General features: G+C 40.3%; 1 protein-coding gene across 8 annotated transcripts in view; it reads right to left on the reverse strand.

Moving 5' to 3' along the window:
• The window catches only part of TMEM156 (transmembrane protein 156), a 46158-nt gene that overhangs the window by 13950 nt on the left and 18689 nt on the right, over nt 1–13519 (reverse strand). For 5 of the 8 annotated variants that reach the window (XR_009736974.1, XR_009736975.1, XM_061419933.1 and 2 more), the window contains exons 4-5: nt 10674–10793; nt 7982–8065 (exon numbers count right to left, since the gene is read on the reverse strand). Coding sequence is in view for 6 of the 8 variants with exons in the window: in XM_061419933.1 (XP_061275917.1) it covers nt 7982–8065; nt 10674–10793 (204 nt within the window). In the remaining 2 variants the exon portion in view is untranslated. The remainder of the gene's footprint in view (nt 1–7981; nt 8066–10673; nt 10794–13519) is intronic. The other 3 variants (XM_061419936.1, XM_061419937.1, XM_061419935.1) reach the window with 1 other exon arrangement.

Genomic DNA, 13519 nt, shown 5'->3' on the forward strand with positions numbered 1-13519 from the left:
GCTTTCTAAGGCCCACTTGACTTCACATTCCAGGATGTCTGGCTCTAGGTGAGTGATCATATCATCGTGATTATCTAGGTCGTGAAGATCTTCAGAAATTACCCCTAGGCTAAAACCTGTTAAATGTTAAAAGTGCTGTGTGAAATGAGCCAATTAGGCTTCCTCTAAAACAGGGAATAAGGCCTCTTAAACTATGTTGGCAAAAGAATCCACTTGAAGACCTGGCAAACAAGCCTTGGCTGGGATTTGACTTCCCACGTGGTTCCAAGAAGAGAGGACACAGGTGTGTGCCATCAGAAGCGTTTTGGTCCATATTTCTCTCAGCTGAGTTTTCTCTTTGGGAATTAATACTCTGGTCTTCTGGTTTTATCAACTGTTGGTGTGAGCTGGGTTACACAATCATAGATCCTGCTGCCATTGCAGGAGGCTGAGCCAAGAGGCCTGAAAGAAGGCACTAGACCAGATAAGTTACCTCTGTGAACCTGTGTGGCCTTGTGGGCAGCGGCCCAACCGGGCTTGGGCCTCGCCTGCCATGTTCCTTCAAAGCGGACCAGGTACTGAAACGGAACTATCGAGATCATTTCCTTGTGACTTTGGCAAAGCTAGTGTGGCTGCCTTAAGGAAAATAAAGGTAAAATGAGGCAATAAAAGTACACTTTGATGTACTCTGAAAAAATAGAAAGGACTGCTAAGTGCAACACAAAGTATTTTTACCAGCGTCTTTTAAAGCTCACCGGAGGACACTGCTCAAAATTTAGTGGGACCTGTGTACGCACTCAGCAGGCACAGGCTGTGGTTAGCTAACCTCCAAAACGACGAGCTCTGTGCTTCCTTCTCTCCTTAACACTTTGAGAGATTCAGCCACAACTTTGTGGAGATAATGGCAATAAATGTCTAACCTGTTACCCACAGAGTACTCAGTTTCCTCCTAAGAGCGTCTCTAAAAATGGATGAATTCAAGTTAATCCTCACAGATTACTTTGGGCAAGACAGATGTGGACGTTCTCAGATGGTTCAGTGATTCTTATTCAGTTCTCTAAGCTGGCTTCAAAAAAACCTTTCAGTCTTAATTATTTTTTCTAATTGCCATCAGTTCAGTTCAGTTGCTCAGTCGTGTCAAACTCTTTGCGACCCCACAGACTGCAGCATGCCAGACTTCCCTGTCCGCCACCAACTCCCGGAACTTACTCAAACTCATGTCCATCGTGTTGGTGATGCCATCCAACCATTCATCCTCTATTATCCCCTTCTCTTCCTGCCCTCAATCTTTCCCAGCATCAGGGTCTTTCAGTTCTTCTCATCAGGTGGCCAAAGTACTGGAGTTTCAGCTTCAGCTTCAGTCCTTCCAATGAATATTTAGGACTGATTTCCTTTAGGATGGACTGGTTGGATCTCCTTGCAGTCCAAGGGACTCTCAAGAGTCTTCTCCAACACCACAGTTCAAAAGTATCAATTCTTCGGCACTCAGCTTTCTTTATAGTCTTACTCTCACATCTATACATGACTACTGGAACAACCATAGCTTTGACTAGATGGACCTTTGTTGGCAAAGTAACATCTCTGCTTTTTAATATGCTGTCTAGGTTGGTCATAGCTTTTCTTCCAAGGAGCAACCATCTTTTAATTTCATGGGTGCAGTCACCATCTACAGTGATTTTGGAGCCCCCCAAAAGATAAAGTCTCTCACTGTTTTCATTGTTTCCCTATCTGTTTTCTATGAAGTGGTGGGATGAGATGCCATGATGTTAGTTTTCTGAATGTTTAGTTTTAAGCCAGCCTTTTCACTCTCCTCTTTCACTTTCATCAAGAGGCTTTTTAGTTCTTCATTGCTTTCTGCCATAAAGGTGGTGTCATCTGCATATCTGAGGTTATTGATATTTCTCCCAGCAATCCTGATTCCAGCTTGTACTTCATCCAACAGGGCATTTTGCATTATGTACTCTGCATGTAAGTTAAATAAGCAGGGTGTCAATATACAGCCTTAACTTACTCCTTTCCTGATTTGGAACCAGTCTGTTGTTCCATGTCCAGTTCTAACTGTTGCTTCTTGGTCTGCACACAGATTTCTCAGGAGGCAGGTCAGGTGGTGTGGTATTCCCATCTCTTGAAGAATTTTCCACAGTTTGCTGTGATCCACACAGGCAAAGGCTTTGGCATAGTCAATAAAGCAGAAGTAACATATTTGTCTGGCACTTTCTTGCTTTTTTGATGATCCAACAGGTGTTGGCAATTTGATCTCTGGTTCCTCTGCCTTTCCTAAATCCAGCTTGAACGTCTGGAAGTTCATGGTTCACATACTGTTGAAGCCTGGCTTGGAGAATTTTGAGCATTACTTTACTAGCATGTGAGATGAGTGTAATTGTGTGGTAGTTTGAACATTCTTTGGCATTGCCTTTCTTTGGGATTGGAATGAAAACTGAGCTTTTCCAGGCTTATGGCCACTGTTGAGTTTTCCAAATTTGCTGGCATATTGAGTGCCTCACTTTCACAGCATCATCTTTTAGGATTTGAAATAGCTCAACTAGAATTCCATCACCTCCACTAGCTTTGCTCATAGCGATGCTTCCTAAGGCCCACTTAACTTCACATTCCAGGATGTCTGGCTCTAGGTGAGTGATCATACCATTGTGGTTATCTGGATCATGAAGATCTAATTGTCATAGGAATATAGAATTTCAATATTGCTATGCGTCATTCTGACCTTTCCATCACATGAAAACATGAGCACTTTTGTGCAAGCCCAAGATAGCTAGTAGCCTTTTAGTGCTAATAGAACCAATTATGGTGCCTTAAAATACATTTCCATTATTCAAGGTGCCAACTCCCTACTATGTTCAAAGCTCCATCTGTTTTTATTAACAGTGATCCTAAAACTACTCAGCTGTTCCAAATCTGGCTGGTGAGAGAATCAAATGTGGATGGGGGGAGGGGGTGGGAAATGACTGCAGAATTATCTAGAATTAGCAATTAAAGAGGGGGAAAAGCTTCTTGAACAGATAGGTGCTAATATTCCGAGCCATTGACTCAGTGTCTGATTCATTGACACTGCAGGTATCCTTAGTACTCCAAGGAATGAAACTGATGAAGTGTTTAACCATTCTCCTTTTGTTATTTTGGGTAGGCATTATCAAAAGTTATAGTTTGGGAGGAAAAGGTCTTTGTAAGATGACAGCAGCCATTCTTTCAACATAGACAACACAGGGTTGTATTTATTTCACAAATATTTATTGGGTACCCGTAATGAACTCTTCTATACACTGTACTATGAGCTGGGGATGCAGCAATGAGTATTATCAGATAGTGTCCTGATCACAAGGTGCTAACTGGCTCACAGGAGAGACAGTAAGTAATAACGGAAACATAAAAGAACAACAGTGATAATTGCCACAAAAAGATGTGTTATGTTATGAGGGTGTAGTTTACTTTGTCCACCAAATCTGAGACACTTCCCTGAGAAAGGGTTAGTTAAGCCAAGATTAACAAGATTAACGAAAGGCAGGGTTGGAGTTAATCAGACAAAGGCAGGGTGGGAAAGGGGAAGGTTTGCAAGGGAGGTGGCGACTGGGGGTAGGATGGGTCAGGCAGGGGAAGTTTTTGCACAGATGAAGATGTTTATCTGCAAAATGTTTTACCCTGTTTTTTCAGACCTGGCACAAATGGCTGTCACATAGAGTCACTCAGTGAATGAATAAATTCTCTTATTTAGCCTATGGATTCTTCACTCTTACGAATTTCCTTCTACATGTAGAGTCACCCTCTGCTTCTTGATCTGTTCTGTAACCAAGCAGATGGCTATAACCTTTACTGTTTTATGAACCTAAATCTGTATTTTAAGAGTCATAAATATTATAGTTAAGCAAGTAAAAATTAAATTTTCATGTTATCTTGCTTGGTTGCTGGACATCTGGTACCAGTAGTTTATCTTCTGCATAAAATTGAAACCTGCTTAATCTTTATACTGGCCTTAAACATGTTGCAAATTATAATTTTACACTGCCATCAGTTTTATTGGGGAGTAATATATATTACAAGGTCATCCGCCTCCTTTTGGCATTTAGCAATTCTCATTCATGATGACATTTCATTTTCTTTGCTTTGTGGTTCTTCAGAACCCACCCACATTAACTGTCAGTGCTGAAATGTTACTTTTAGGATGACTCACACTGTCTCACACACACTCCTGCTAAATTATAGAGAAAATGTTTCATCTCGGTTTCCAGCTCTTTTACATCTAAAGAGTAAGAAGAGTTTTGATCTGAACCAGCAGTAAACTTCCCCGTTCATCATTGTCATTAAGTGATGTGCTGAAAAGTGCAACCACTGGTTAGAACCAAGTTTGAACCCTGACCCTGCTAGGATCTGGCAGTGGGTCAGTTACTTTAAACTCTTTTAGCTTCCATTTTTCTCATCAGGAAAGAAAAAGTGAGGTTCTTATGAAATGATATAAAATGATGTGTGTGAAAGTACTGTGCACATCAAGGGGGTTACTGAGTTTGTATAGTTTAATTAGCTTCCCTTCTCCTAAGGAACCAGGGGTTGAATCTCCTGAATGGTGGCCTCAGCTCTGTGAAGGCAGAGACTGCACTGTGGTACGACCACTGTGTCGGCAATGCTTAACACTGTTTCTGGCTCAAAGTGTTCAATATATTTTTGTTGAATATTTGAAAGTGAAGAATTTCAAGTTTTAAAGATCTCACCATTTTTGATAGACATAGTCTGGAAAGAGATGATAGAACTTCCCTGGCTGACCCACACAGTGGAGGAGGCTCAACTCCTAGGAACCTGCTGTCGTGCACGTAGATATTTATTTGTTGGCTGTCCAGTATACGGCCATCTCAGGGGCACTCTCAAGTATGCAGGAAGTTAGAGGGGCAGACATCCCCTCGCCCTGCTTCCTGGTACCCAGAGTACCAATCTGTGCCTTCATTCAGTCAACCAGATACCCCTCTGTGGAGCTTGTAATCCTGGACAGTGATGCAAAGTGGCTGAGTGGTCAAAGGGGAGCTCTGGCAACCCAGAGGGAGCATCTGGTGTGGACATCAGCAGAGGCATTCTCAACAGACCATTCCTATGGGGTAACACCAGTCGTGTTTTGGCTGCCTGTCCCCTCAACTCCTGCACAAGCTTAGATTACCTAACGTTCTTGTTGCTTCCATGGGTTCTCTACTGCTCTTCCCATAAATTTCCTTTCTGCCAAATCAGCCAAGTTGGTTTCTATTGTCTGCACCCAATGATTCAAATACACTACCCTGGCCTTCATCTCCCAAGGGAGTCAACTCATTAAGCACTATTTTTATGGATGAATCTCCAAGTTACTTTTGCATGGTTCTCAAAATTTCTTCAAAATGTTTTTTATCCTTTGATATCCTTAGCAGTTCTACAAAGTGCATTTTACGTTCTTTAATGAAATGAAATTATGTTCCCTTGATCATTCCGTCTCTCCATTTGTTTTCACCTTTCCCCACCCCCAAGGTTCATTTCTCATTCAACTGCTCCTTTTACTCTACACTCATTTCCCCTTAGGGTTTGTGCAATTTAATAAGCTTTTATTGTGCATGAACTACATGCCAGATACTGTGCTAGGGACAAGAATCCAAAGATGAATAAGACAGAGTCATCACCTGTGTGAGAAGAATATAGTCAAGTGAATAAAATGTAAAATAGATGAATGCCAAGGCAGACAACAGAAGGCATCACACTTCCCCCAAGCAAGAGAGAAAATATTAGAGACACACAGAAGCTTGAGAATTGATTCTGTGCGACTTCTCTTTCTGTAGCGATGAGGCTTATTTATTTCACCTGTGTTCACTCTGCCCCCGGCACGTGCCAGGCCCCGTGCAGTGCAAGGGTGCTATTTCTCTCTTATCTTCTTGAGGGTGTGAGCTATCTATATCTCTGTGTGTATGTGTGTCACAATACTTACTTTGTAATACATGAGCAACTGAAGAGACCTTCTGGAACGTACAGGCAGGGCTGACAGCAAGCTGCTCTGCTGAATGTGACTATAGTCACTGCTCTCTTTGAACTACATTTTTTTTTTCTTTTTCACTTATGTTACTGCTTCTCCAGAGGATCATGCTGGCACATTTTTTCCCCTAGATTCTCACTGTTGCTGATCATCCATCATTACAAAGAGAGGCCTTAGAAACAGCACTCAGGGGAGACATTATTTCCTTCCCATTTCTCTCTCAGAAAGAGCAACTTATCATGGAAGGGGGGAAACTGCATTTAAGGTTAGAGGAATATTTATAACAAGAAAGCATCTGCTTCTTCCTCCCTTTAAGATGCTAAACTTCCAAAGACCTCTTGGTTTTAAAAAAAGGCCATCACCCCTTGGCCCACTCTAAACATTAATATTATATGCCTGGTAATAAAGTCAGAGGATTTTTAATGAGAACCATTAAAGGGAAAGGATGGCTGAGGCAGAGTTCTCTGGTGCATGAAAATCACAGGCTCATAAATAGAACCTGTGAGGTGAGTCTTGTGGTTAGCTAGTACTTTAAATTTGTGCTTCCCCTGATTATACAGGTTGACAGGGGAACTACTGACTTTTTCTCAGACAAGGCTACAGGGTTCAGAATTATGACTTAAAATGAGAAAGTACCAGAATTCCTAAGTCAACCCAAAGCCCAGGAGCACTGGGTTAGAACATGCCTGGCCCATGAATGGCAGGCACAGGCACCGGGTAAGAAGGGAGAGCAGAGGCTATGCCACAAATAAACATTACTTTCGCCATTTGAAACCACCCTGTGTTGTCTGTTTCATTCATCAAACAAAATTGGCACTGACTGCATGCAGTTTTCATCAACCTTCCCCTCGTTTTTGTTGTTGCTGTCCAAGTCACCCCGTGTGTCTGACTCTGCGACCCCACGGACTGCCGCATGCCAGGCCTCCCTGTCCCTCACCATCACCCAGAGTTTGCCCAAGCTCATGTACGTTGCTGATATCAAATGATGACTTAGCTAATGCTTCTTATTTGCCATAGGTTAACCATTTTACTGCTAATGATGAGCATAGAAAGTCTAAGTTTCTTTTTAATTGAGCTCTTTAGGGGCACCCAACCCAATTTTTTTTCTCAAATTAGGGCTCTGAGAACCTCCCAGTTTAAAAAGCTAAGAAAGTTCCCAGAGCATATTTTCCAGTGAAATGCTGTGCAAATCTCCATGTGGTTACAAATGTAGCTGTGGTGAGGGCTCAGGGTTTGGTTTCCTTTTGTTTTTGAAAATTGTTTACACAGCTGACATGAAGCTTCCTTATCAAACTTCTCACAAAATGTGAAGGCACCTGCTCCCTGGCTGTGCACCAGGAGCCGTGGTAACACCAGTCATAATTCTCTGGTTTTCTGAGTCGAGGACATTATTTCTCCTTGATGAAGAAGTTTTGCCCATGTTGTAGTTTCTCTCTCTCTCTTAAATATGGTTTGACAATTTGAATTCAGAAAGAGACTTCACAATTAGAAGAATGAGATCGAACCACAGCATCTGTGCTCACAGCCCCCTCAGCTGCTCTAATTAGGATTCCCTTATTCTGTTTCTAGCTCTCAGGAGAGGACAGGGGACTTTTTAATTGGGGCTATTAGACGTTCTCTTTGTACAATGACACCCTCTGCTAAGTGAAGACTCCAGCAAAACTATGCCCACTCTGCAATTACTTCTTGCAATTCCAAGGAATAATGGTATCTTGTCTCATTTAAAAATAAACCTGAGGCTTATTCCTTATTGCTTTCTTGCCTCTGCCTACTCACATGAATTTCTTCTTGCCAATTAAGCCAACTTTCCATTATTTAAGGAGGTAGTTTTTATCATAACTGTCCCCTGATAATAAGACACATTAAACTGGATTTCATTTGCTCATGGCTCCTTTCTTCCAGCTACAAGACTAATTTAAATGAGCTCAGATCACTCGATCTTGTGTCTATAGTGAAATGGTGATGCACTGGAATTTCATAGGCAGTGCTCTGTTTGGATATCACAGAACTCACCTGAAATAACCCGCACGTTCAATGTTCGTAGTTTCTCAGAATCACTTCCTCGTAAGAGGGTAGATGTAGGTTCATATTTATGACCTATTCCAAGAAAAGATATTAAATATTTAGATGATAAGCAAGCATATTCTTAATATATATTCCCCATGTTGGTCCCAAGGATTACCAAGGAAAATAGGCCATTCATAGCAGAGCCCAGAGTAATAAGACATTGAACTTTTTCTTATTGTTATTTTCCATTTAACAAGTAGATACTTTCTAAAACCAATGGCTTCTCCACTGCCATAAATGCAATTGTGCATCTATTCTTATATGCAGAATATTATTTTGTTATGTATAATAGATATGATATACAGAATATTTGACATATATTTAATATTTAATGTCCTAAATGGCATGATAGTTTTCACTACTTCATATGTTGGATTTGCAAGGCAAGTTTTTGAAAGCCAGTGATCCTGTCATTTAGGTAGATATTCCTAAAAACATAATGTCAGTCCCCACTATTGATCTCTTTCTAGACATTTTCTCTATCTGGCTTATATCTCTCTCTTTTCTAATATGTAAGTTGGCTTAAAGCTCAACACTCAGAAAACTAAGATCATGGCATCCAGTCCCGTCACTTTATGGCAAATAGATGGTAAAACAGTGAAAACAGTGGCTGACTTTATTTTTCTGGGCTCCAAAAATCACTGCAGATGGTGACTGCACCCATGAAATTAAAAGATGCTTACTCCTTGAAAGGAAAGTTATGACCAACCTAGACAGCATATTCAAAAGCAGAGACATTGCTTTGTCACCAAAGGTCCATCTAGTCAACGCTATGGTTTTGCCAATGGTCATGTATGGATGTGAGAGTTGGACTATAAAGAAAGCTGAGCGCTGAAGAATTGATGGTTTTGAACTGTGGTGTTGGAGAAGACTCTTGAGAGTCCCTTGGACTGCAAGGAGATCCAACCAGTCCATTCTGAAGGAGATCAGTCCTGGGTGTTCATTGGTAGGACTGATGTTGAAGCTGCAACTCCAATACTGTGGCCACCTGATGCGAAGAGCTGACTCATTGGAAAAGACCCTGATGCTGGGAAAGATTGAGAGCAGGAAGAGAAGGGGACGACAGAGGATGAGATAGTTGGATGGCATCACCGACTCAATGGACATGGGTTTGAGTAAACTCTGGGAATTGGTGATGGACAGGGAGGCCTGGCGTGCTGTGGTTCATGGGGTTGCAAAGAGTCAGACATGACTGAGTGACTGAACTGAACTGAACCATCATAGACAAATAGATCAAGAAACTCAAAACTATGTACTATTGCAAATGACACACATTTATTTAAAATAAGAAAAACTAGAAAGACCCTGGGTCTTAATTCTAATTCTGTCATTTTATTACTGTATTACTTAACCTCTCTGAGCCTCAGAGGTTTTTTTAATCTATAAAATAAAAGAAATAGAACATGTCCTATCTATATACTTTGAGAATCTAGTTAAAAAAAAAAAAACAAACTCATGGGAATGCTCTGCAAATGTTTATTCTACAAATGAAGAATATTGATGATATTACTGACCAATGTGTTTAGGACCTCATATAGTAATGTACCAATGACAAGATGATATGAAACTGTCTTCAGAAATATCTCCAACAAACACTTAGCCAAAATAATTAATGACACTTTCCCTCAAACCTAGAGGGAACTGTTTGCTCTGCCTACTAACATGGCCTTGCCTGGTAAAGAACACAAGAGTCTTGGGAAATACTACACCCAGCACAATACTACTATCCTTTATTGAGAACTACTTCTTATGTAATCTCTTTATTTCAATCCTTACCTCAACCCTGTGTAAGAATGGTGATTAATTTCATTTTACAGAGGCGGAAAGGAACACTCAATCATGGTAAGTAATTTTCACAAAGTTACATAAATAGTAAGTAGAAGCACTAGGATTCTAAACTAAGAAAAAAAAAAAAAAACTAAGTACCCGTCTCCAAAGCCTAATCTTGTAATGATACACTTTATACTATCCTTAAGAGACCAACTACTCATCAGGTTTAATATTCAGCCAGTATGTTCACGGGCACACACCAGAAGGGTAGGGCCAGTATATACATGGGAACACACCATAGGACTGCAACAGTAATTGACAGTCGATATCTGTTCTGATAGGTAGATGCCCTTGTCATACTTAATCAGTTGTTAATTCTTTTTAAATATGATTCCTACTATCCTTATTTCCAACTACACATCTTAGTGCTTCACAGTCAAAAATCTATTTTCTCCCCCACACTTATTATAGATTGACTCTTGTTGATACTCATCAACTAGAGCCTAGAGCTTAAGATCTCCAATTCTGAAATCCTTTATCACTATTCCCTATTCTTCTACCCCTCTTCTGCCTCACTTCCACCAAGCTCTGCTCAATCTCCAGTCCACAAACTCCTTCCAATTAACCCAGCCTTTCCTCCCGCTCCTAATCACCTGTCTGGGCTGGAGAAAGACAGGAAACTCCGTGAGTGCTGGCACTGTCTGACCTATGCTTATGCCCTTGAGTTACCTAGAATCACCACTTAAATACACAGATGCCCAGTAAGTGGTAAATTGAACCAAAAAAAGAAATGGAATCTACAGATAAGATTAGGAACTTCTGGACACTAAATAAATTATCCCAAATAGTGAATTTTTTCAGTACTTACTCTGCCACTTCTGCACTCTTCTGTGGCCTTCAAGTATTTTGTTGACAATGAAGATGAGCAAAACTATAAAAACTAATAGAACTAGAACATACCAAGTGATCTTCATGGAACAGATAGAATCTACAAAGAAAAATGTAGCAAAAATACAGTAAAATGGGATGCAGCAGATAAGAGGCACCATGGTGATACAGCTGGATTCTACTGTGTATCCTGTCCATAACTGAGAAGTTGAATATATAACCCATCACTGTCACAGGGTCACTTGCTTTCCTGAGTTCTTTCCTAACATGACCAAGTGGTTTCCAGGGATCCGCTTATTGATAGTTTCAAAATTCTAGAATTAATTTCACTTCCAGGTTATGTCGATGCTAGTTTTGCCGTCACTAGGTTGGAATCACAACAAGCAGAATACCAGCATCAGAGCCACTTGCGATTAACAATTTGACCCTGGGCCAAGCGACCAAAAAAATGTGCCCTCAAATCAGAGATGCAATGAGTAAGATGAGGATGGGGAAGAAAGGGAAAGACAAAGAAAGAGGCTGGATTGAGGCATGTAAGAGGCCTGAGTAGATGATTAATCAGACCTCTTTTCCTACAGGGGCTCACTTGGTAATGATCAGATCAAATGCAACATTAGTTACAAACGTAGTTACCCTTGCCCAGATTGAATAAGGATACAGGTAAAAAAAAAAAAAATTGTTCATTCAAATGACAGTGAGGCAACAAGGAAGGAAAATCATCATCAGTGATAGCTTAGCAAGATCTCCTTTCGTCCCATAAACACACACTGGCCAGTAGCCCCAGATATCAGTAACTTAAAGGAGACTGACTTTCTTATGTCCAAAACACCATTGTCTACTGACATTCTAAACCAACCTATGTACCCTCTTCCTTGCATGTAAATCACAGGTAGTACTTATTCACCTTAGCAGGATATATAACTTGTTTTTACCCTTGGGTGACTGTCCTTCTGGGGCTCACGATCTGGGTATCCCTTTCACAGGCCCCTCCACTCCATGTGCATTTGTCCGTTAAATCGTCAGTCAACATTTATTTAAAGAAGAGGCTGAATGGAGAAGGTAGTGGTTGACTTGGGATGGCAGCACTCAGCCTCCCCAGCATCATTCCATGCTGTTTAGTGGCCAGACTTCCACACCTCACTCAGCAAAATAAAAGCATGCAGTTAACTGGCACAGAAGATGTACGGTACCAGCAGGCCAAGGTGGGCCCAGTACCAAGGTAGCATGGGCAATGATCAGCTCTGAAAAAAGAACTGTGCATTCACCAACATCATACTGCAATAGCAAAGTGTACGCCGTTGGGACCAAGCTAGCCAGTGTACCCGCCAAAGCACCAGTAAGAACGGACGAGGGTGTCTCCCTACACTCCCTGTGGCCCCCTGCCCCCATCCCTGGAACCATCTTGGAGAGGACCAAGGGGAAATGGATAGAAATCTGAAAAAAATCTAGAGACAGGTTAAATTATTGTTTCAGAGTAAATTTACCAGACTAAACTGAACTTAGCTTCCCCTGCCCACTGGCACATAGGACTTTGAAAGGAGATCAAGTTAGTCTTTGTACAGCAGAATAAAATATAAATAAAATTTCTCTCTTCTACACATGGCGAGATAGATATACTTTTTCCCAAATATGACACTACATAGTTGTATACCACTGATAACTTCCTGATTTATGTACCCAAAAAAGCTGTCAATTACTACTTCATTTTGGAATTTATGAATTTTCCCATTAACACAAAAATTCTCAATATGGCAATGCTTATTTCTTCTTAATGTTTTAGAAAATATAAAAAGCAACTAGATAGATACATAAATGGACATTGAAATAAACATAAGTTTTAAGTATCTGTAATCCAAACCTCTCTATATTTCAGATTTCATCATAGTCACCTTCTCTATATGGCTTTTTCAGAACCTCCACCCTGATTCTCCCACCATCTGTTCAGATTTTCTCAGATTGTCTCCCACCCTCCCTACACATAGCCACACCTTGAAATACTCTCTAAATGTAGAGGCTGTAGGGCCTCAGGCAAACTAACTCACAGGAGAAATTTATTTGAAGTCTTATATTTCACTTTAAAAATGCATATATATCATATGTTTGTGTTTGCTTTAAGATAAATATAATAGTTTAAATGGCCTCTAAAATGATTAAAGCTTTATAAAAGCATTCTAAGGCAATCTGAAACACTTCATATATTTGGAAGATCAGAAAACAGAGTAAATTATTCTAACATAGCACCTGTTACACTGATGACACTTGACCATTTACACTTCTCTGTATCCTCAGTGCCTGGCACCCTGCTTGGCATACAGCAAGCACTCACTAAATGGTTATATCATGAAATGCTCTTCAAGAGTAGAGTTTATGGATCAAGTGAGGGCACCTTGCTTAGTAGTAAGGATCAATTGTAATACTATATATCTGATCTGATATAACAGTATATACTATAGAAAATATATATATAATTATATAAATACTATATAAAATCACTAATAAGAACATACTGTATAGCGCAGGGAACTTAATGAACTGTGGTGTCCTGAATGAAAAGGAAGTCCAAATGCATATAATATATGCATATGTATGGCTGATTCATTTTGCTGTATAGTAGATACACAACATTGTAAAGCAACTATACCCCAATAAAAATTAATTTAAAAAAGAATCAATTGTGTTAATTCAGAATAGGGTGACTAGGAAGGTAATCAACCTTAAATAGAATTAATATATATGTGAGTTTTATCTTCCAGACTCCTACTTTTCCCTCGGAGTCCTCCAGTGACTCAAAATGCTTAATCTATATCCCACCTATCTTCACAGGAG

This window comes from Bos javanicus, chromosome 6 (assembly GCF_032452875.1).
Source record: "Bos javanicus breed banteng chromosome 6, ARS-OSU_banteng_1.0, whole genome shotgun sequence".
In the NCBI taxonomy this organism is placed as follows: domain Eukaryota; kingdom Metazoa; phylum Chordata; class Mammalia; order Artiodactyla; family Bovidae; genus Bos; species Bos javanicus.